Genomic DNA, 23,064 nt, shown 5'->3' with positions numbered 1-23,064 from the left:
TAGCTGAAACTTCCATGTTGATTTCAAGGGCAGCCCTATGCAGAGAATGATATAGTAGTCAAGCCTGGAGGTTCCAAAAGCATGGATTTGCATTGCCAGGCTCTGTGTGCCCAAGAAGGGATGAGCCTGAAAAGCATGTGAAACCAATAACTTGTTAGCAAAAAAGCAGGGCGGGATCAAAAACAACTGCCAGATTCTGAAGCTGTCCAGCTGAGGGAAATTATTGTTCTGTAAATCACAGAAAAACCTACTCTGTGCTCGTGGCATTACTAGGTATTTGAAGGTCTGAGAGAACATGTTCATGTCACCAATTTGCGTATGTATAGATGGGAAATTAAGGCGATGGTTTCAGTGCACACTGTAAAAAACAACAACCAGTAACTGAAAAACAGAGGAAGGAGCCCTTAAGCACCCTGGGAAATCCCCCCAATAATGCCCTTGCTCTGCCCAAGACTTGAAGAGATCCTCTTCACCTGTCTGGATTCAGCCTCTATTGGCTATCCCTCATCTGCCAGACTTCAGCTTCCAGACAGTGATACAGTGGTACCTCTACTTACGAATAACTCTACTTACGAATGTTTCTACTTACGAATGGAGCTCTGTCCGCCATCTTGGATGTGGTTTAGATAGGATTTTTTCTACTTATGAATTTTTAGATAGGGTTGCTTCGACGTACAGATTTTTTCTCCCAATGCATTCCTATGGGATTTGACTTACAATTTTTTTGACTTACGAATGTGCGTTCGGAACGCATTAAATTCGTAAGTAGAGGTACCACTGTATTATATAACAACAACAGCACCCAGTTGTTTAATAACTGAAATACAGAGCTGGGTGTCACCAGCACCTTGATGCCACCTCACTTGGAAGTTTCAGGTGTTTCCCTCTTCTTAAAGACCCGTTTAGGACCCAGAGCTGGCATGCAGCCACTACCTTTTCTGCGTGCTTTGCTTCATCTTGGTTTGGATCAGCCTCTTCCTCCTCTTCTTCATACTGCCCATTGTTGAGGACCCAAGCAGCTGTCCTTTCCACGGGCGACATTGTGGCAGAGTCTACAGGTGAATGAATCTGCAAGCAGAGCATGGGAGTGTGAGAGACTCCCTATCTCACTGTTTGCCAGAAGGAGAACCTAGCCTAGCCACAGGTTACACTCAACAACACCTGGAGCCAAGACACACACTTTGGCAGTGGCACGAGAGAGCCTGTTCTCCAGAGTGTGGTTGTGCCCCATTCCAGTAATGTGCATGAAGGAATCACATTAACAGAGCCCATTCCGTTGCTGCTTCCCACGCGAAGGGAGTGAAGGAAAGTATTTTTATTAATTCCATGCAAAATTATCAGTTAATAACGTCTTTGCTATAATCTGAAATGCAACACTGTGGGGTGGGTTTTGTAGTGCTCATAAATTTGCTCCAAGAGTGCTGCTTCCATTTTAATATATCACAATGTGGAGGAGTTCAATGCTACGTTTCAACATCTGTTCAGGCTGGACCTGGCCAGGCAACAGTGGAAGAGACTTGGGGCATCTTGCTCAAGGTCTCTTGTTTTCATTGGACTTTACTTCACTTAAACCTTCTTTGCAGTGACAGTCTCCCAGCTTCTCCTTCAATCCAGGCAAATCACAATTTATAGCAATTCTAGCTTATAAGAAGAGAAGAGTTTTGGACTGTCTGATTGCTGGAAGACAGACTGTGCTATAAATAAGATCCACATATTCAATCACAGTGAAACACCCTGCTCAAAGGATGCTTTGGGGTCTGTCAGCGATAGGCCAACTACCCACTGCTGACAAGACATATCACACTCTGCTTCAGGAAAGTATGGAGCAGGAGCACAATACAAAGGAATCAAGAAAAGATGGTCATTTTTCTGTGAAAGACAAGATGCAGATGGCAAAAAGCTCTTACTTAACGCCACAGCTGACTACTTTAACTGCAACCCTATACACCAAGCAGGCGCTACCATTTGAGACTCTGCTCCTCTATCCTGCAGGGAGCATTGTACAAGGAAGAGAGACTGTGCAACATGAGCCCCCTTGCTGTCCAGGAAAAAGAATAACTGCTGCAGTTAATATGCCTTGCTTAGAAAGGCTGCCAGGATTTTTTTTTTTATCATGGAAGATCATTGGCCATTCTTCCAAGGAAGATGAGAGTGCAGAAGGGAACAGATTAGACTGCATTAGTTAGGCTTATGCCGCTGCAGCCATCCCATTTATGATTAAGACAACTGCTGTGACATTTTTAGAATAGCTGGCACTGTTCCTACCTTTGGTATGAATCTACTTTCCCCCTTTCTTAGGATGAGCTCTGGAAAACCAGTTCAGAATCCCCCCCCCCCAATGTGGCTGTTTGCAGAAAGGAAAAGCTGGCAGTAGAGGGTGTCATTTGGCTAGCGTGTGTGACCCCAACCTCCCTCCATGCATTTTGCAATCTCTGAAGCACTTTTGCATGGTTTTGAAAACTGTTTACACCTTTTAAAAAAATAATCTGAAACTTGAACGTTTAACATAAATGCAAATGTGCTGATTTAACATGGCCAGGTAATCTACTTTAAGACACTTTTATGAAGGGAGAGGGAGGAGCTACACTACAAGGAAGGGCTGATCAAGTATTAGATAGTATTTGATTTTCTGCTATTGTTTCATTTGTAATGAAAACTGTGTTACGTGAAAGAAACCGCTGAGATTATTCTTAAAATACCACGCCTGTCTCCATGTTAACTTTCAAGTTGCAGAATACATTATAAAGTGACAAAGAATAAGCAGCAAAGAGATGAAAGATCCACTCCATCAGCAGAAACCTAATTCCATGAAGTTGCCCAATTCACTTACCGTACTTCATCATGAGAACTCATCCTAATAAGAATAACTATAGCATTATAAAACTATAGCATTATAAAAAAAATGTTTTATAATTCCTCACATAAAATTAATCGCTTTTTTTGCTAATATAAGGGTTATAATGCTTCTCTCTACTTCTGCTCTCTGCCTTTCAAGGGACCCATGAGTTCCAATTAGTGCGAGAGGTATATTTGAATAATTGCTGGCTTTTGTATTTTAAAAGAAACAACAGCCATTGCGTCTTTGTTCTAGTATGCTTTCATGATTCAGTGCTGACCTGTGATCTCCTTGCATTGATCACATAAAAAAAATACCATATTTTTGCTCCGTAAGACGCACCTAATTTTTAGAGGAGGAAAGGGGGAAAGCCCTGGTTTTTTTTGGATTAGCTCACAGTTGTGCAGCTTCTTTTGCAAATGGGAAATGCCCCATTTGGGGGGGGGTCAGCTCACAGTTGTGCAGCTTTTTTGCAAAGGGGGAAAGCTTCATTTTTGAGGATCAGCTCAAAGTTGTTGAGCTTACTTTGCAAAGGGAAAAAAATCCTGTTTTTATGGGGTTCAACTCACAGTTCTGCAGCTTCTTTAGGAAAGGAAAGGGAGCCATTTCTATAGTTTCCAGGCAGATAATCTAATCAGCCAGTCATATGTCGCTGGGGAAACAAACAGCCTCCGTCTGCAGAACATTCAACAATGGAGGCATGGGCAAGGGGACGGGCCGGGAAGGGAGCTAGTGTCCCTTATCTCCCTCCCCGATCTCTTGCAATCAGCTGCTGAGTGGCTTCCTTTCAACACCCTCTCCCCCTGTTGTTAGCCTTTAGCTCTTTCTAAAAAAAAAAGCACTATCTGCCTTTTGCCCCTGGGCAATTCAGCTCCAGGGACCATGCACTCACTCCATAAGACGCAGAGAAGTTCCTCTTACATTTTAGGAGGAAAAGTGCGTCTTATGGAGCGAAAAATACGGTAAGTTAATCTGCAAAGAGCTTCCTGAACCTCTTCTCCAGGCTTTCACATACTGCAGACAGGGCTTCTACCTTTGCCAGCAACGTTATTTTCTCCCTGCCCCCCTTTTGCTTAACGTCCAGCCCGAAAGCGTTTTGTGAAACTCAAAGGCTCACTATTCTGCTAAAATATGGTCTGAAGCTCAACATAAAAAAAAACCCCTAAGATCATGGCCACTGGTCCCATCACTTCCTGGCAAATAGAAAGGGAAGAAATGGAGGCAGTGAGAGATTTTACTTTCTTGGGTTCCTTGATCACTGCAGATGGTGACAGCAGTCACGAAATTAAAAGACGCCTGCTTCTTGGGAGAAAAGCAATGACAAACCTAGACAACATCTTAAAAAGCAGAGACATCACCTTGCCTACAAAGGTCCGTATAGTTAAAGCTATGGTTTTCCCAGTAGTGATGTATGGAAGCGAGAGCTGGGCCATAAAGAAGGCTGATCACTGAAGAATTAATGCTTTTGAATTATGGTGCTGGAGGAGACTCTTGAGAGTCCCCTGGACTGCAAGAAGATCAAACCTATCCAATCTTAAGGAAACCAGCCCTGAGTGCTCACTGGAAGGACAGATCGTGAAGCTGAGGCTCCAAGACTTTGGCCACCTCATGAGAAGAGAAGACTCCCTGGAAAAGACCCTGATGTGGGGAAAGATGGAGGGCACAAGGAGAAGGGGACGACAGAGAATGAGATGGTTGGACAGTGTTCTCGAAGCCACCAACATGAGTCTGACCAAACTGCGGGAGGCAGTGGAAGACAGAAGTGCCTGGTGTGCTCTGGTCCATAGGGTCACGAAGAGTTGGATACGACTAAAGGACTAAACAACAACAACTCTGCTAGGACTCTTGCTTAGTTCTAATGAAGGCATTTTGCTAGTGCTGCTTGTTTGCATTTGTTCCCCACCTACTCACTCAAGAGGAATACAGAACACACAGGGAACTCTTCAAGTCCAATCAAGTCTTCAAGTCCTCTCTTGTTGGGAACAAACAACCATTAATAAGAAAAGGGGAATCGGACAATCAAACTTGCCCACAAAGAGACTGGCCACATTTGGGGGAGAATTCCATGGCATAAATGGAAACTACAAATATCTGCTGGCATTCAACAATCTCCCCTTCCGCCTCAAGACACTCATTACTTCTGCAGGCACTGAACAAACTACAAATGGATTAAAATCTACAAGACTTGAAGAGGAAAAGGAAGAAACAAGAAGTGGAAATCTGAGCGGGCATTTGCAAGATCAGGCTAATGCTACTGGCTGTGGTGAAAGTGATGTCATGAAAGGGAAAGAGGTCTCAGGACACCTCTCAACACCATTTTTAAAACAAGCATCACTCACTTAGACTGTGTACAGTGGAACCTCGGTTTACAAACGGTTTACAAAAAGCAAATCCTGAAACTTAAATGTGCCTGGGGAGCAGTAGACGGAGTAAGGCTAGGGAGAGTTTCTTTTAAATGCTCTGGGCTTATGAGCTTTCCATATGTAAGCCATCCTATGGCAGCATGACATCATATGGACGATAGAAGCATCACTGACAGTAAGACATTGATCCTGGAAAACCCAACAACAAGCCTATTCTCCTCCTCCCTCTCCTGCCTTCAAGTAAGTGCTTGTTTATTTTCCAGCTATTTCCAGTAACTTACCCCCAAGGAGACAAACGCACCTCTGGAGGGTGTTATGTCAAGGCAGGGCTTTTCCCAGCAAGAACTGCATATATGCATTGGTGTGCGCACAAACACACACATTCATGGCAAGCCCTCTAAGTTCCATGAATTGGGCAAGCAATTGCTAGATTTTCAAATGGGAAATTCTTATTTTGTTGCTCTACACATCACTCACATGAACTTTCTTGGCCAAAATCAACCAACTGTATCCTAATGACTAACTAACAGTCAGACATAAGTCAAAACGGCTGCACAAGCAATGCTTGGATTTTTTTTTTAATAGCATAAACTAGAATGCCTAGAAAATCTGACCTTGACAAAAGATATCAGTCAGTACTTTACATTTATATATTGCACTGGAACATTCAAAATATATTTTCATCAGTAATCCTTAAAACAACCTTGTATCATAGTAATTATCATGCCCCACAAACCCAGTTTCTGAGGGGTTTCTTTAGGAAAAGAAGATTTTCTCTCGGTGGCTTGCATTTCCTTCTTTGTACAGATATTTCACACATGCACTTTAAATTATTGCGTGCCCATTTTTATTTAAAGTGTTGGTAGTGTTTTAAGTTGTTCACTGCTATGCACTGCAAATCACCTCCCTGCTCTCTGTCACTGGGAACCGACCTTTTCATTCATCATTCCACAAGCTAGGACAAAAAATGAGACAGTGCCCATCTTATGAAGACGACGGCGCATACGTACCTTGGAGACACTTTCTTGCAGTCTAGCAGCTTGGCACTGAAGAAGCAGGCCAGCCTATGTCCTCCCTAGGACCGCATGTCAGCCTATTCCTGTCCAGGTGTGCCACAAACTACTGCTCCTGTGCCTTTCATGGTACCCGAGTCATAGGCTGGCCACCTATGCAAACTGATTCCTGCTCCTTCTATCATGTACACACACACACACACACACACACACACACACACACACACACACACACACACATGAACTAGCCTCAAATTCAGAGGTACCAGCACAGATTATGGTCCTACCTGCTGCGTTTGCTGCCTCTGGATGGCACGCACTTTGGGAACCGGGCTCTCCCGGGAGGACGAGGATTGTTGCCGGGACCGATTGCCGTTCTGAAGAGGCTCCGCTGCCATTGTGGCAGATGCTACAGACAAGCTCCCTGTGCTTCGCAGAGAAGTGCTGTGCGGAAGGGACTGGGGCGCCTTGGCTCTCGCACCCAGTCCCGCTTGGTCCACTTTGCGGATCTGGGCCTGCCCAGTGCTGTTCTGGCGAGGTAACACCATGGGCATATGCTTGTCCAGTGCTGTGCCCCGCCGGGGAAAGTCCTCGCTCTGTGTGCTGCGTTTGGTGAAGTCCTCCATGCTGCTATTGCTCGGCCCGCTGAGTTTAAGGTCTTCGCTATTCTGGCTCCGGGAACTGGTGACACTCAGGTTCTCCAAGCTGGAGTCCATGGACACCTTGGGCATGGGCTGGGCAGGGTTGTTCATATGGTAAACAGGGTTCTGGAAGGAAAGGGCCTGTAGAGGACCCGGCTGGTTGTGTGCTGTGTGCAGAGGCCTCCTTGCCTGAGGGGTGCTCTGTGGTGTGCTGTGGAGCTGCTTGATGTTCGCCACCTGGCTGACAGAAAGCTGGCTGCCGGATAAACGTACCGGAGCATCGTGCATCACGGACCCAGGATCACACTGCACAACATTGGGATCTTGGAGATCCATCAGCGATATGCTTCGGACATTGGGCATGTTAGTCTCGTCACTCTTGTCTGAGTAAGTCACACTTCGTGACGATGACTGTTGAATCAGCAACAACTTGCCTTTGAAGTACCCTTCATTTTCCTGGGGTGGCGACTTCAATTTGACCTCACTGTGAAGTTGAACAGAAACAGTACCAATGTCTAATAGGTGAGGAGAACAGAAGCTGTGCCCCACAAAAATGCAGCTCTTTTCTTAAAAACAACAATAGACGGAACAAAAGCCATGCATTCACTGGAACAGTATTGCCTAGGCCAGGCTCAGAAAACCACCTAAGCCATTGTTTAGGTTATCATAAATGAGTTGCTGGAAGCCTCTGGGCTCATATACTCCCCACTCTCCTACTCCTTTGTACATGGGAAGAGAACATTGAAAGCCCTTTGACTGAAGAACTGTTTTGCATTACTTATGGCTTGTTCTAACTAAAGTTAGCTTATACAAATCAGGCTCAAACTGTGGAACTGGAAGCCTCCACTGCCCCTCCTTTCCTGTATAGCAGGCAGGGAGGAAAAGGGCGTTCACAAGCCTGAGACTTGTTTGTGATCACCTAAACCTAAAGACCTGAGCTGGCCCTAAAACACACTGATCACAACGATTCCTGTTTGCTAGCTAACAGCTTAGGTTTTAAGTGAAACTGATCAAATGTTTACATGAGGTTTCACTTTCCCAAATAACCTCTGCTTCCAGCCACAAAGAGATTGTTTTGACTGTATTTATCTCATAACTTGATAATGAATCCAATTTCAGATTCCAAAGCTAAAGCTCTATGCTCCTACTGTGAGCTAAGCCCAGGAAATATCCCTGACATTTATAAGGTGACTTGCCACCAAAATGGAAACTTTGGGCACCCACATTGTTAAGACTCCACTCTTTTTGCCTTCGCTCCTGCCTACTCAGAATACCATCGCCCACAATCATGCATTAAACAGCGATGGTGGGAGAAATGCAAAGTTTGTAAGGAATAATAAATAAACCCTTGCAAATAAATCATGCCTATCCATACATATCTGACTCATTTGAGGCCTAAAAAGCAGGATAAAAAGAACTCTCTGGCACAACTTGTCTGTTGAAAGACAGTTCTTATCTGCCACAGGCAATTAGCTATTTACAACTACCGTATGCATTAAAACGATTTTGAGAAAATGTGGAAACACACCGTTTACTCATTGCTATGGCACAGGAACTATGATAGAATGAGAGCTAGTGTAGCACAGTGACTTTCACATCTGGGTGGGGATGATAAGACTGGCTTACCTTACAGGGCTGTAGTCAGCACTGCTGAGATAATAAGGGTGAACACTGTTAAGCAGTATATGCATACTAAGTGTTAATATAATATGGGAAACCCAGCCCAGGAGATACCAGCTTGACCAAGGTCTACTCTGGGTCAAACACTTTGGTCACAAGCTGCAGCTCAGTGGCAGAGTGCATCCTTCCAGCATCCATTCCTGTCGCCTTCACTTAGAAAGGATATCAGATAGCAGGGCTGGGGGGGTTGACTTGGAGATGTGCTGCTGGTGACAGTAGAACACAACAGGCTACATGGACTGGGGGTTTGGCATAAGGCTTCTCAGCCTATAAAATGATCACCTTAAGCCAGGGATGGGAAACCTATGGCTTTCCAGATGTTGCTGCATTATGGCTCCCATCATCCCTACTTGTGAGCTAGGGAAAATGGAAACTGGAGTTCAACAACTGGGGGTCTACAGGCTCCCTCATCCCAGGGAGAAGCACAGCCAAGACCTCACCCCTATTTCCCTGGGCAATGCTTCTTCCTGACAGCCATATAACCCCAGGGATAGCTCGGTGCTGCGTACCTGTCAACAGGGTCCTCAAAGATTTTTTGCAGCCCCGAGGAGAGGCTGACGTTGGGGCTTGAGTTGTGATCTGCCAGGCGTCTCAATTGCTGCTGGATCGGCGTGGGGTTTGTTGTGGCCTTCGCAATATCTGCGAGGATGCGTGGCAGAGGTCCCAATTTTTCTACCGTTGCCTGTAGGAAGGAATTTTCACCCTGATTCGACAATAAGCACCGTGGCATCCGCCATTTGAGTATTTTGTTTTGTTTTGTTTTCAATGTGTGTGGGTTTTTTAAATAAAAAAAATAAGACATTGATGAACATGAGTGGAAGAGTGGAAGTTGGCATTTGTGTGTGGGTGTGGGCAGGACCACAATGCATTGTTATGGAGCAGCGGAACCACGGCGACGAGACGGATGGAGGAGACGAAACAGGGTGCGGCAGACATTGAGGAAAGAAAAGGAAATAGAAATTAAAAACTGACCCCCCCAAAATAAAAAGGTCATGCTCAACAGAACAAAACTAATTGCCATTCCAACACAAAACTGTCATGCAAAGCAAACTGCATTCAAAGGGTAGTAGAAACGGGATTGGGGAGACAACTGCAATCGCTACCAATTGAAATGGGATTCAGAAAACTAGAGAATAATTTAATTGCAAAGAAGTTTCCAGCCCCCCACCCCAAAAAGTGTACTGTGGTCAGGGAAATGCATGCTGACATACAGGGAGATCTGCATCCAGGAGGTTTGCAAGAGCACTAAAAGAATATGTGTGGAAGTGCAGTGTTCATGTATAAAGATAACCATTTCATTAGTCTTTGCCTTTAACCTCTTTATGAATTTGCTGTTTGTGATCATTAATAGGCAGAAGTCACCTGCTCTGGTGTTTAGTTTAACTGGAATAGACCAGGTTAATTTTATGCACACTCCCTGAGCTCTATATCATTTGTTGTTAAAAAGAAATGGATGGATGTACAAGCGCGAGGGTGAGGATCCCAGTGGGTTCTGTCCTGTCTATAACAGGTAGGGCAATTTTGCCACCTGGCCATCATAGTGGAGGCAACTGAAAGGTGTGGATGTCCTGATCCTGTGCAAGGTAAAACCTGCTTGGAAGCTGCTGTGTTGTGTGATGGATTCAGAACCTCTCTGCACATGGGAACTATACTTCCGATGATGACAAATAACGCGTCAGTGTGCAATAATATCTACAGCCTAAGAGCAAGCTGCATCTTTGTGCCAGAGCTCTGGTTTGGATGTAAATTCATTTCTGTCCACAGCAGAGTCCAGGAAGTCCCATCTGAAATCCATATAGAACAGTAATTCCCAAACTGCAATCTAGGGCACTCTACTGTGCCGGGAGACAACTGTCAGTGTGTCATGAGAAGCCAATTAAGGTTCTGATGAATCTCAAGCGCCAACTCACAGAGGAGGTTGCTGCTGTGCCTCTGTGTGAGTTCCTGCTCTGAGCATGCCTCCTTCCAATTAGCTGGCCCTGGGGGCATGCAAGTCTACTGTGGTTACCTCTTCCTACTACAGGAGTTAATTAACATAAAATAATTGCATGATTGCAAATGGCAGCTGTTGTGGACGGCCATTGTGCTTATCTTTAAATTTAAAAACCAACAACTAGACTGATAGAAATATAATCAAGCACTTCCTTTATTGAATCCCAAGTGATTCCCAACTTTATGGCCTTATCCTCTTGCCTGATCATCACTACTTGTTCTGAAGAAATAAAGCAAAAAGCAATTTAACCCAGACTACCATCCCATTAGTCCAGGCATCCCCAAACTGTGGCCCTCCAGATGTTTGGCCTACAACTCCCATGATCCCTAGCTAACAGGACCATTGGTCGGGGAAGATGGGAATTGTAGTCCAAACATCTGGAGGGCCGAAGTTTGGGGATGTCTGCATTAGTCCATAGTATCACTGTACTGGAAAGGAAGAGCACGCCTGTGTCTAATGTTAGGTTTTGGATAATTTGTATTTGCCTACTTTTTCATTAAGAACTGAGACAAATGTTTTGCTTTTAAGGGGCCTCATGCACATGGGAAATAATATGATGTTAAGACATGAAGTCATTCCAGTGGCCTGGGAGGAGTAACCTACCTAAGGAAAATTTGTCCAGAAATATGTGGGTTTCATGAATGCAAAATAAGGGTGTATGGAGGAATGGAGAAAGGAAAAGAGGCAGGGAACTCCACAATTTGACAAAAACACAAGATGCAAACGTAATGTTCTTGTACAAAATACTTGTGTGCAGTGCCAACAGGAAATTCAATTAACAGTAATTTTTCAGTTCTTCAAAGAGTAATAACCCACCACCACCGCCAAAACAATTCCCCGACAATCTGTTCCTTCAGAGGAATAGTCTAGCTAGAGTAGTTTAATTATATGGAATTATGGACAGCAATATAGGGTTTAAAAACTTGCAATAGTGATGGGCAGTAGCTTCTGAACACAGCTAAACCATGTACCCATGTGAACAGCATCTCTTTGTCTGCTGTGCTTTTGGTCCAGGGCAATCATGACTGGTGCTCTCCCTTTCCCTTTAAGTTCTCCCCAACCCACCCTGGATTTCCCTTTTCAACATTAAGAACGGTGCGTTGCATCATCTAAGGTCAAACCCCATGATTATGTTTCTAAGAGGCCAAATTTGTTTTAAAATGTAAAGGCCAAACAAAGAATAGCTTAAGCTCTTCAATCAGAATTAGTGGAGGATTAAAAAAAAACCAAAAACGTAAACAGCTTAATAAAACTACATGAGCCTCTACAAAATTCATGCAGTTGACTCAAGCTCCTTATTGACGGTTCTCACCATCTCAAACCTTTAGTCATGTGTGGAATAAAGGCTGGTCAATTACTTTTCTTTATTTTAAAGCTAACTTCTCATGAAGTATTGGATCCTATAGAGTAATAATTATTGTAACCAGGAGACTATCATGGATCCGGCCAGCCCGCCCCCCCCCCCCAACCTCCAGCCTAGATTACCTTGTCCAGCTGACATACAACTTCCCACAGCAAGGAATGTAAGACCGCGATCTCCCGTCCCAAATCTATGAAGCCTTCAAATCCTGGAGTGCCGGAGATGGTGTCCACATTAGAAATTTCTATCAGGAAGCGTTTCATGCCACCCCACTCATGCTCGAGAAAGTCATTCATAAATGTAATATATTCTTCTTTGTTCCCAAATCTTGATTTTCATAAGGCGGAAAGAGAGAAAGAGATAGAGAGAGAATTAATTTCTTTTTCTGGGGATGGATGGAACAGTTTCAAGGGAATCTGTGAGGTCTCAAGAGATCTCCTTAACTTATTCAAGGACTGCGATTGCTACTTTTTATCTGACTAAATCAAAAGGTTCCATATCAATACTCCTTTTAGTGACTGACGGACTACTCCTTTCAGGTATGGCTGCTGACAATAATTCATTTTAGAAAAAGTTGAAGATAGCACGAGAAAATCAGTGTTACCTGTGGTAACTCTGGTTTCTCTTCAGATCGTCCCTGTGGTATGTATGCTTCATTATTTGTGTTCTGTTATTATCTCTGGCCAAGCAGGCTTTATAGGCTTCAAAAAATGATCAGAGATTATATCTGGAGAAACTACATAATGAACAGGCAAGCAACCTTCAGCCACCCAGAGTGGCTGGGGAAACCCAGCCAGATGGGCAGGTTATAAATAAATTGTTGTTGTTGTTGTTGTTATCCAACTCTCTACGAGTTACTGCACCTGAGTACTTTTGCTCCATTTCAATCTGTATGCGTGGAAATTCAGAGGAAAAGCTTTGACATTAACTTGGAGAGTTGTTTGTTTGTTTGTTTGTTTATGCAGGTGGCATCAGCTGAAGGGGGGCTGAAAATTAATGGGATCAAAGCAAGCAAGGAAAGTCCTCTTTGGAGTTAATGGGAGATTCCCCCACAATGCAAATATTTATTTATTTATTTATTTAATTAAATTTATATACTGCTTGACTGTGGAAAAAACCTGAAAGAGGTTTGCAAAATATCATCTTCAGAAGTGGCCCTTTCCGCCTGGCCTAGGGGGCAAGGACCACATTCACCCAGCCCTACTGAAGAGGCTCCTCATGAGCCCGGAGGAACATCACCCGGCTATTGTTTTATTGATTTAATATGTTGTACTCCGCTTTGAGATTTTTATTAAAAATATAAAGCGGTATAGAAATTTTAAAAAATAAAAATAAAAAGTGGAATAGTCCTTAGGACCATAGCAAGGAAAGAAAAGGTTAGATCTTCATTGCTGCTCTGAACGTATTAATAATCAGAGAGGCCCAGGGAATGCAATTTGCATTTAAAACAAAAGGGGAAAGAAAACACCTTAGATGCAGAGACGCATTTAACATCAGATGTAGCTGTGGGCCTTCAGAAAGAAAGATCTGCGTGTTAAAAATCCACCTCAGAACTCAATGAAGCTGAAATAGGTAGATTTTAGGTTAATTATATTCTCATTGATGTCAGGGAAACCAAAGTAGTATTTTGTTTATCTGTTAATAGATACAAAATGTTGTAGTTTGATACTCCTGAAAAACTTCTTAGAAGCGGGTTAAGGTATATATTCTGAAGTCCATTTTTGCTACACAAGGAAGTTGCTTCCTAGAAAACTACTACTTCTACGTCCTGTGTGAGACTCCGACTCTTCCCTGCCCAGCCCAATAGGGCTACTATCAAAACATACTGGGACTATCAAAACATACTGGAAAACAGGGAACTCCAATGCCATTTGAGGCAGTTCAGTGTGATTTCCCCTTTGCAAAATTTATGTCTGCTGAGTTGTGTTAAGACTGACCTTTTAAAAGAAGCTAAATATCAGTTATAACAATGTGTGGGGTGCATTGAAGTTAGCCCTATGGTGATGTTTTGCGTACTACAATGGGACGCACTGCACACCTCTGCAGGGACCTGTCAGTGGTGCCAGTCTAATCAATGTGCGTGTTGCCCTTAGGGGAGCGCCATCTTCAATTATTGGGGGGGGGGGTAAGGCAGTAAAGCAGTCAAGGGCACATTGGGGTAGGAGCTGAATTAGATTTGAGACACCAGCATCTAGGGCAAGGCTGGGGATGAGTCATCTGTAAGCTGTAACCGAGATGCAACCAAACTATTTTGTCATAGCAAAAGTAACAGGGCTGGTGAAATTATTCTATCTGTAGAGCCCTATTCTATGTCTCAATGACCACTTTTTTATAGCATAGGTAAAGGTAAAGGGACCCCTGACTGTTAGGTCCAGTTGCGGATGACCCTGGGGTTGCATGCTCACCTCGCTCTATAGACCGAGGGAGCCAGTGTTTGTGTGCAGACAGCTTCCGGGTCATACGGCCAGCATGACAAAGCCGCTTCTGGTGAACCAGAGCAGCGCACAGAAACGCCGTTTACCTTCCTGCCGGAGCGGTACCTATTTATCTACTTGCACTGGCGTGCTTTCGAACTGCTAGGCAGGAGCTGGGACCGAACAATGGGAGCTCACCCAGTCGCGGGGATTCGAACTGCTGACCTTCTGATCGGCAAGCCCTAGGCTCTGTGGTTTAGACCACAGTGCCACCCACGCCCCTTTTTGTAGCATAGTGAGCTGAAATTGGGAAGTGTGTCCTTCAAGCCGGTACAATTTCAAGCGTGTTATTTTGATATGAAAACAGATTCCCATATACTTTGATAGAGCTAAGGCAACTCAGCAGCTGTCGCCATCAGATCATTCATAAGTAATGACACAACCCACAATGACAATAGCTTCATGTCCCCTAGTTGCTGTTTTTCACTCTAATATCACTTACCTTGTGAAATTTGCCAGATTTTGGATAACCTTTGCAATTAGCGTGAGTGTCCGAGAGGTGCGGTCATCGGGGTACTCTTGCATGAGGTTGAAGAGACTTGGAGACATGATGGCTGGGCAGAGGAAACGGAGGAAAAGCGAGGCACTGATCAAGCGTTCACTGATATCTTGCTTCCCCCTGTTGAGGCACTGCTGCTTCCATGATGCAAACACCTCCTTCAGCTCCCGGGGAAAGACACTGGAAATGAATGAAAAAGCACAAGGACATTAAGTACGCAAGCTGAACCAGCAAAGCCCTAGGAGGAAAAACTTCCAAAAGAGGAATTCAGCAAGGCTATCTGTTTCTGACTTGTCCAGTGATGAAACCAGGACATTTAAATTTTAAAAACTTATTAAATATTATTTCTTTGGTAATACCCTTAAGTAGCATCTATAAATATATAAAGACAATGAAGAAAAAAACAAAACTAAATAACAGAAAACAGATGCTTTATGTTCTAAATAGAGGAACAAAGAGAAACTAAAGATACAGTTTATCTATCGAGAAGAAATATTTCCCCTTTTAACTTGCATAGGTGCAGGACACTGATTTCCAATTTTCTGTTGTCCAGAGCAAAAAACAACAACGAAGATTGTTTTTCTGGTTATGAATGGTTTGCTTTTTTATTTGGAGAGATTCAGTTATCATTTTCCTTGTATTAGGGAGGCTTAAAAGATATTTGACTGAAGCTGACCTCAACTGTGTCCCCCACAGTGCTTTATTTTATCTTTTAGAAACTGCCATTCACTCTGAGAGAAGGTAAAGATGTGTCCTCAGGGGAAACTGTTGGGGTGGGTGGTAAATGCACCCCGTGACCTTAGGCCTGTTTCTTGCACCCCTAACAGTATTCTTGCCAGTTCATGTCTATTTAGTCTCTCATTAAGTTCTGTGAAACAAATACTGCCTAGAACTATGGGCACTGCTGGGGGTGTGTAGCAACCCCCCTCCCAATAGGGAGCTCACTCCTCACTTGCCCCCTCACATTGCTGAACTGCTGTCCTTAACATATACTGCTATTTTTCTTTCAGATATCTTAACATGTGGGGCACAGGTTGCTCACCTAGAAATATACTTTGCCCCTTTTGTCCCCCCCCCACAGATTTTTTTTGGGGGGAGGTCTGGTGTTGCAACAGGATAAAACCATATTTTCATCTGCATAGCTCTCTGCCTTAGTTTTTGTTTGTTTGGTTTTTGTTTTTGTTGTTACACCAGAGTGTGACAAAGACAGATATGGCCTCTATATGTGTTTGACTGGCTAGCCTTGTTCGAACCTTAGTGGAACAGTAGGTGCCGAGTTATCCTTTTTGGTGTATTAGTGGGGGAAACAATTTGTATTCTTCCTTTGAACTGCCAAAGACCTCTAGCTCAGCTTTAAGGAAGCTCACTTAACCCATCACAAACCTATCAAAAATCCAGTTGCATGGTCACAGTTCCACTTGACCTCTCAAACTAATTCATCTCAATTATGCTGCCTTGTGCTGACAAATGGCAGCAGGAAGAACCCACTGAAGGCCCACCCTGATAAGCTCAATTCACTTCAATGGGACATACAGTTCCTGGTTGACTGTGTCTGTCTAGTCCTTTTTGCATGCAATCCCTGGTGAAATCATTCCTGCTGATCTCTAAAGGAGGAGGCAGGCTGTGTTTACTTTCCTTAAGGTGAACAACCCCAATAAGCAAATCACCCTCCGAGAAGCACTCGCTGAACTCACCAGTAGGAGTTGATGATCTTGCAGAAGGCTAGCTCGCAACACATTTTCAGATTGGCCTGGTGATCGGCCAGCTCGCTTGGTGAACTTTTGCTGGGATCCACTTCGCAGTTTTCGTCCGACTCATACAATGCCTTGATAAATTCACCTAGTAGTCGGGTGGCAAGGCACAGCAAATTAGGAAACCGTCTTATTGAAATGTGACCTACAAAATGTCTGCTGATAGTTCCACAGATGATGACACCACACACTCCTCCACCCTGATTTGAAGTGTAAGGTTGACCAAAGTGTGTCAAATCCCTGATGTTTGGCCAAATTCCACAAAGGATGCAGAAACTTCATTCCTCTTCCCTGATTCATAATGAAGCCAACATTCTCCCTGAAGGTGGGGTACAGAAACCTCTTTGTCCCCTCCAGCAATCAGCTTATCTTCTAAAGAATGATATTAAACTAACCGTATGTCATATGACCTAGACACAGATGAGTAGTGATCGGAAGATTATTTATCCCCTTTGGAATTAAAACTATGCCACTTATGTCTGTCAACTGCTTTGGCTTATAGGTTTTGCCAAAAACCCTAAACATTCCTTTGCTGCCCTTTAATTTCAGTGGCGCATAATTTGATTCTCTCATTACAGAACAGGATAAACAATGATTAAGTCAGTGTTGACCTTGCCCTTCATGTATAGTAACTTCACTTATTTAAACTGGGTCAAACAGCTTAAGCCACTTTGCCCTCACTATATCCGTGTCTGTGATTTCTGCAACCAGCCCATTAATTTTAAGGATGAATAGTGAAAATGGACATTGACTTTCAGGAATGAAGCTAGTAGAAGAGGGCAAGGCCAGTAGTTTCTTGTTATGACTCAGTTACAAGTGTAATGTTGTTGGACTTTGTTAGTGGGCACTGATTATCCTACCAAAAGTGGGATCCCTCTTTTGATCACATTCCGTTCTCTGCTGCTCCTTGGAGCATGGCACTAACTGTGGAGATCCAATGGGAGTTGTGGCAGCCCAGTCTCTCTGCTCTGCCAGTAAGTGGTCATAGAAAAATCTTCTGGGAGTCCCAAAAACTTAAGCAAGTTTCTGGACCTCCCTGTAACACAGAAAATACGAGTACGTCTTGCAGTTTCTACTGAATGGAAGGTCAGAGGGCATACATGGAGATTTTGGTAACAAGAAAATGGCTTCTTCTCTCCATACAGGTTATCTCAACTGCCTTTAACCATTCTCTATTTAATTTAAGTTCCAAGGCACAAAATACGAACTGAAAATTGCATATTCTGCAGAACACACAAATTGAGCTCTGAGCGAAGTAACCATTTGAACATTTAATCTGAGGGATACGTATTTCAGATTTTTAGTGAATTCTAAATTCTTTGCTTTGAGAGTTGAAAAGAAAAGGGAGGCTACTGCTACATCTGAGCCCCAGGCAGCAATCCCTAATTCCTTATCGGGCCCCTTTTATTTTGACCTTTCCCAGCTTTCTATCTAGACCCAGTCCCATCTCTGTAAACTGAACCCACCCATTGCATTATTTTAGAGAGGCTAAGACTTCTTCAAGGTGGTTTTCCTGAGAGGTGAAAGCAGCATTGGAAACCAGAAACAGTGCAGCAGCTGCTGAAAAACACCCCCCCCATGGGCCCAACGTTGTTTTCATCTGCGATTCTCTACACAGGTATCCTTAAACTGTGTAAAAAAACAACAACCCTGAACTATTTTTTGAAACGCAAGCAGGCACATTTTGAGCAGCCAAGAGAAATGAACGTTTACGTGCTCAACAGAGCACATTGCCACCAGCAGCTGAAACTGGCCAACTAAAGAAACAGGGCGACGTTCTGAGAGCATGAAATAGAGCAATTGGAAGCATTGCTGGAATAACTACTAACAGAAAGATCCAGTTAATGTTCAAAAGAAGCATTCAAGGAAAAGACAGGTGATTAAACACAGCAGATAATGAACTATGGTATAGGAGAAATGGAAAAAAAGACACATGGCACAATAGGTCTGCCCCCCCCCCCAGCCTCAATATGTTGCAGTACTTATTCAATCTGTTAATAGGCTGACGCAGCGTTTCTCAACCGCTGTTCCGAGACGCTGGCTGGTGTGCCGCGACGTGCGGCGACGAGAAGGGCGATTTGCATTGTCATGTGCCTGGCGGACGCCAATAATCGGCGCTGACCCGCCGGAAAGCAATATTTCTCCTCCTCTTTCCCAAAGCTCAGTGCAAACGAGCCTGGCGGCCGCCAATACATAACACTGACCCGCCGGAAAGCAATATTTGCCAAGTGTTTCTTACAGTCATAATTATAATATAGGGTGGCACAGAGTTAATTTTTTAAACTTTTTTAATGGTGGTGTGCCTCGTGATTTTTTTCACGGGACAAGTGTGCCGTGGCCCAAAAAAGGTTGAGAAACACTGGGCTGACGTACCCCGTATGTGAGGTCTCTGCTTGGAATTGCCATTTGGAAAGCTTCACAGTAGTGGGTATATTTGCATACCATAGCATCATTTTGGGATTAAATAGAGAATGTTCTAGTCAGGTGTTTTGTGAGGGTACTGGGATATTTTGTCAGGTGTTTTGTGAGAGATGTTGGAGACCAGACAAGGAGACAGGCCTGTATACAGAGGGAGAGGAAACTGGGGAATGTTGCCTGGGAAGTCTCTGACAGTGGCAGGATTTACCACCAGTCAATTCTCTGACACAAGGGTGCCAACTTTAATAAAATATTTTTTTGGGGGGGTGGCAGGTAGGCCCCACCCCACATAATTGATCACATAATGTGGCACATGAACACCATTTGAATAGCAATGTCTATCAACTTTGGGGGGCCTGGCCCTCTCAAATATTTTACTGGGGGCCAAGGGACCTTGGCCCCTAGGAGTTGACTCCTAAGCTCTGAAGATTCAGCTCCACACCAGCCTATGTTCTCTGTGTTTCGCCAATCTTGCCAATACATTTCTCTGTGACAATGAGGGATGTAAACTGTTTATGTGTGTGTTTACGGGGGAGACAAAATATTCTCAGGACTCGGGAGTCTGCATTAGATAAGCCTATCTTCCATAGAACAATTACTGTCAATCTGTTTCCAAGAGCTCCTTTCAGACTGGACTAGCCTCAAGAACCTGTCAGCCTGACTCAGGATACCCTTGATACTATTATGCCACCAGCAATGTGACTTTAATACTCTGACTTTAATACCTCACTTTCTTTAATGGCCTTATAATAGGCTTGTTAAAAAAGGCCATGAGTGCAAACATGCTGTTTTCCCTGTGAAAATATAGTGATCCACATAACAATTTATAGTATAAAAACACCTAAAACTAACATAGTGCTATCCTATATATGTTTATTCAAAAATAACTCCCATCACAAGTCAGTGGAAACAGGATGGCAGCCTTACAGATTTATTTTAAATAGTCAAGATAAATTAAAGGTAAAGGGACCCCTGACCATTAGGTCCAGTCGTGACCGACTCTGGGGTTGCATGCTCATCTCGCATTATTGGCCAAGGGAGCCGGCGTATAGCTTCCAGGTCATGTGGCCAGCATGACAAAGCCGCTTCTGGCAAACCAGAGCAGCACATGGAAACGCCGTTTACCTTCCCGCTGTAGCGGTTCCTATTTATCTCCTTGCATTTCGACGTGCTTTCGAACTGCTAGGTTGGCAGGAGCTGGGACCAAGCAACAGGAGCTCACCCCGTCACAGGGATTCGAACCGCCGACCTTCTGATCAGCAAGCCCTAGGCTCAGTGGTTTAACCACAGCGCCACCTGGTTCCCTCAAGATAAATTAGGTGCTCTTAAAACACACACTTTAATCAAACTATTATTATACTGTGAGATCTAAGTGAAAAGAAAAGGACTTTAGAAAGAATTACAATGGAAGCAGTATTGGCTTTTGGAAAAGACAAGCTGTGGAATCCTAATTAGCATTTCTTATTGCTGATGTCTATGATTTAAAATCTTATCTTTCCCAGTGGTATCATGAATAGCATATTAAAAACTTCTAATTTTAAAATAACTTCATATAATTACTAGACATTAAAGACTTATAGCCAAAGGATGCAATCCAGCAGGAATCTATTTCACACAATCTCCATTTGAATGAATGGGAGCTGGATGAGAGCACTACTTTGCTCTTCCACAGTTGCCAATCTAGCACTACCAAGCTGTTGTGCAAATCCCATTTATGGCAATGGGTTTGGTGCAGGAGAGATTCCCATCAGATTGTGCCTCTAAAACCTAGATGGAAACGAATTACAGATTTTTAATTTGCTTGGAAATTCATTATTACCACAATGAGAAACATACACAGTAAGTACAGTTGGTAACTGGAAAATGAGGAAAAGACTAAAAAATGTGCACATAGGAGAAAACAGGGATGAAATTACTTGAAATTTTGTTTAATGAATAGTTTTCTGTGTCGTTTCATATTGGGGAACTTTACATATGTAGTTGCCCAGTGTGGAACTGCACAGGGGCAATGAAGTATAATTGTCTGCCTAATTTCAGCAAAAGTCCAACATGTCTGGATCCTTAAAAGTTTGATCTGGACCCAAGAGCTGTAATTCCCTCTTACCCCAAATTCACTCTGAAGAGTATGAAACATTCCCCAGGTGAGGTCTTCTGGATTGCTTCTAAGGTGTGGTTTTTAACAACTTGGGAGTGATTTCATTGTGTGTCTTCCCACGCTGTTAGGTAGTATCAGATACCTCATGCTACATGGGTGGAGCTGTTGCCCTAGTTTTGTAAGAAGGCAACTCTGGGAAGCGACCCACACTGTGGGCTTCATTCACTAGAGGAGTCTGATGTTACTGAAACAGTACTGTGAGAACACTGGCATTCCCATGCCACTAAATCAACATCAGAAAGTTTCCCAATACAGGTACACTAAAGGAGATGATAACCAGATGCATGCATGCATGCCACACAAACAAACAAACAAACACAATTGCCAGAGTCAGCACTGACAACCAAATTTGAATCACATAGAAGCATTTTAATAAAGAGCCCATTTCTGCAAAAGCAAGTCAGAACAAGAATGAAGAAGCTGTTTTTCCTTTACCGAGAGCATCTTGCAGATACTTCTGTCCCACTAGCTTGAGGTATTCTTCAATGGCTTTAGTGGCAAGTGTATTCTCCCTGAAGATCAACACATCATGCTCCCCGCAACGATCGACCTCGGACATCACCAAGTCAGTCAAGAAGTCCTGGAGGAGAAACGGTTGGACAACAGAAAGGTGTTTTAACCCAAGGTAAATTGTGCAGCAGGGGTGGGTAGAATGGACTAGGTAAGAAGGATAATAGAATTGCTACATTCAGTGGGAAAAGAAAGAGAGGGCCAATATTAGGCCAATAGGCTGGAGGTTCCCCACCACAGGTTTATAAAATACGGAGCAGGAGCAATTCCTCCCATCCTGTGCCTTTTGTAAACAGTTACACAGGGCCACAATGGAAAATGGTTCAGATCTCAGAGAAAAGGCTGCAGCCGGGTGAAAAGCCAAGGCAATGAGCGAGAGAGTATTCCAAGGTTTCGAAAGCCTGAGCGACAAGGCCAGAGCATAACCCTGGCATGTCACTTGCTGCTCCCTGAAGGTCAAAGGAATGCTCAGATATTGTTTTATCAAGCTCTCTCTCCCCCCCTCCTTATTTAAATGCATACCCTGCCTTTAATTCATCTTGGAATACAAGGCTTTGCATATGGAATAATCAGGCAGTCTCCCATCCAGGTCCCAGCCCGGTTCACACGTTACAATAAACCAGAGTTAAACACCAACTAGGAGATTGTGAACGTGCAGCGTACAAAACTAAGGCTCCCAGATGTTCCATTCATTCCTCTCTTCCTCATGCCATGCCAGCCTGGCCTGCTGCAATATGTGAACACAAGCTCATGGTTTGCTGCTTCTATCCAAACACACCACAAGCAGTATTATTTTCATTAAAATAACTGATCTACTGCCTTTCATTTCAAGAGGAAATGGTCAGTTTCTAGACAAACAAACCACAAGCCTGGGTTCAGACATCACAACAAGCGATACTCTGGCTTGTATCCTGATAGTAGGAGGAGGATTAGGGGAGGAACCGTGCAAGAACTGTTCAGGAGTGTGCACCAGCAACTGCTCGTTCACATTAAACTACAGGTTTTTTTTTAAAAAAAATAAAAAATATGGTTTAATGTGACATGCAAACCAAGCCATTAACTAGTCTCAGACCTGCTTAGCTTCAGCAAGGTTGCAACATTGTGCATCTTCAAGACCATGTCCTGGGGAACGGGAATCATCATTGATTATGCTGTAAAAGTCTTGACTTTTCTGGGAGCTTAACATGCCAGTTATCTCAAAGAAAGCATTGATTAGCCTTCAGTATTAGATCTATACATCTCCCTGGGTCTGGGGAGACATATTTGCTTATAACATCTTGTCAGAGCCCAACAATAATGCAAAGGAGGCCTCTTAAACATGCAGTAAAAACGAGTCACCTCTGACTTTGAGGGAATGCTGCATTTGGCCTA

The 23,064-nt window shown here is 43.6% G+C and overlaps 1 protein-coding gene across 8 annotated transcripts in view; it reads right to left on the bottom strand.

The window, feature by feature from the left end:
* The window catches only part of RASAL2 (RAS protein activator like 2), a 147,568-nt gene that overhangs the window by 7,381 nt on the left and 117,123 nt on the right, over positions 1-23,064 (bottom strand). For 6 of the 8 annotated variants that reach the window (XM_035121311.2, XM_035121312.2, XM_060276608.1 and 3 more), the window contains 7 exons: positions 21,619-21,763; positions 16,554-16,698; positions 14,803-15,039; positions 12,012-12,213; positions 9,043-9,236; positions 6,500-7,337; positions 934-1,068 (listed from right to left, as the gene is read on the bottom strand). In XM_035121311.2, coding sequence (XP_034977202.2) covers positions 934-1,068; positions 6,500-7,337; positions 9,043-9,236; positions 12,012-12,213; positions 14,803-15,039; positions 16,554-16,698; positions 21,619-21,763 — 1,896 coding nt within the window. The remainder of the gene's footprint in view (positions 1-933; positions 1,069-6,499; positions 7,338-9,042; positions 9,237-12,011; positions 12,214-14,802; positions 15,040-16,553; positions 16,699-21,618; positions 21,764-23,064) is intronic. The other 2 variants (XM_060276605.1, XM_035121314.2) reach the window with 1 other exon arrangement.

Source organism: Zootoca vivipara, chromosome 7, assembly GCF_963506605.1.
Source record: "Zootoca vivipara chromosome 7, rZooViv1.1, whole genome shotgun sequence".
Lineage (NCBI taxonomy): Eukaryota > Metazoa > Chordata > Lepidosauria > Squamata > Lacertidae > Zootoca > Zootoca vivipara.
This window is presented reverse-complemented; position numbering and strand designations above follow the sequence as displayed.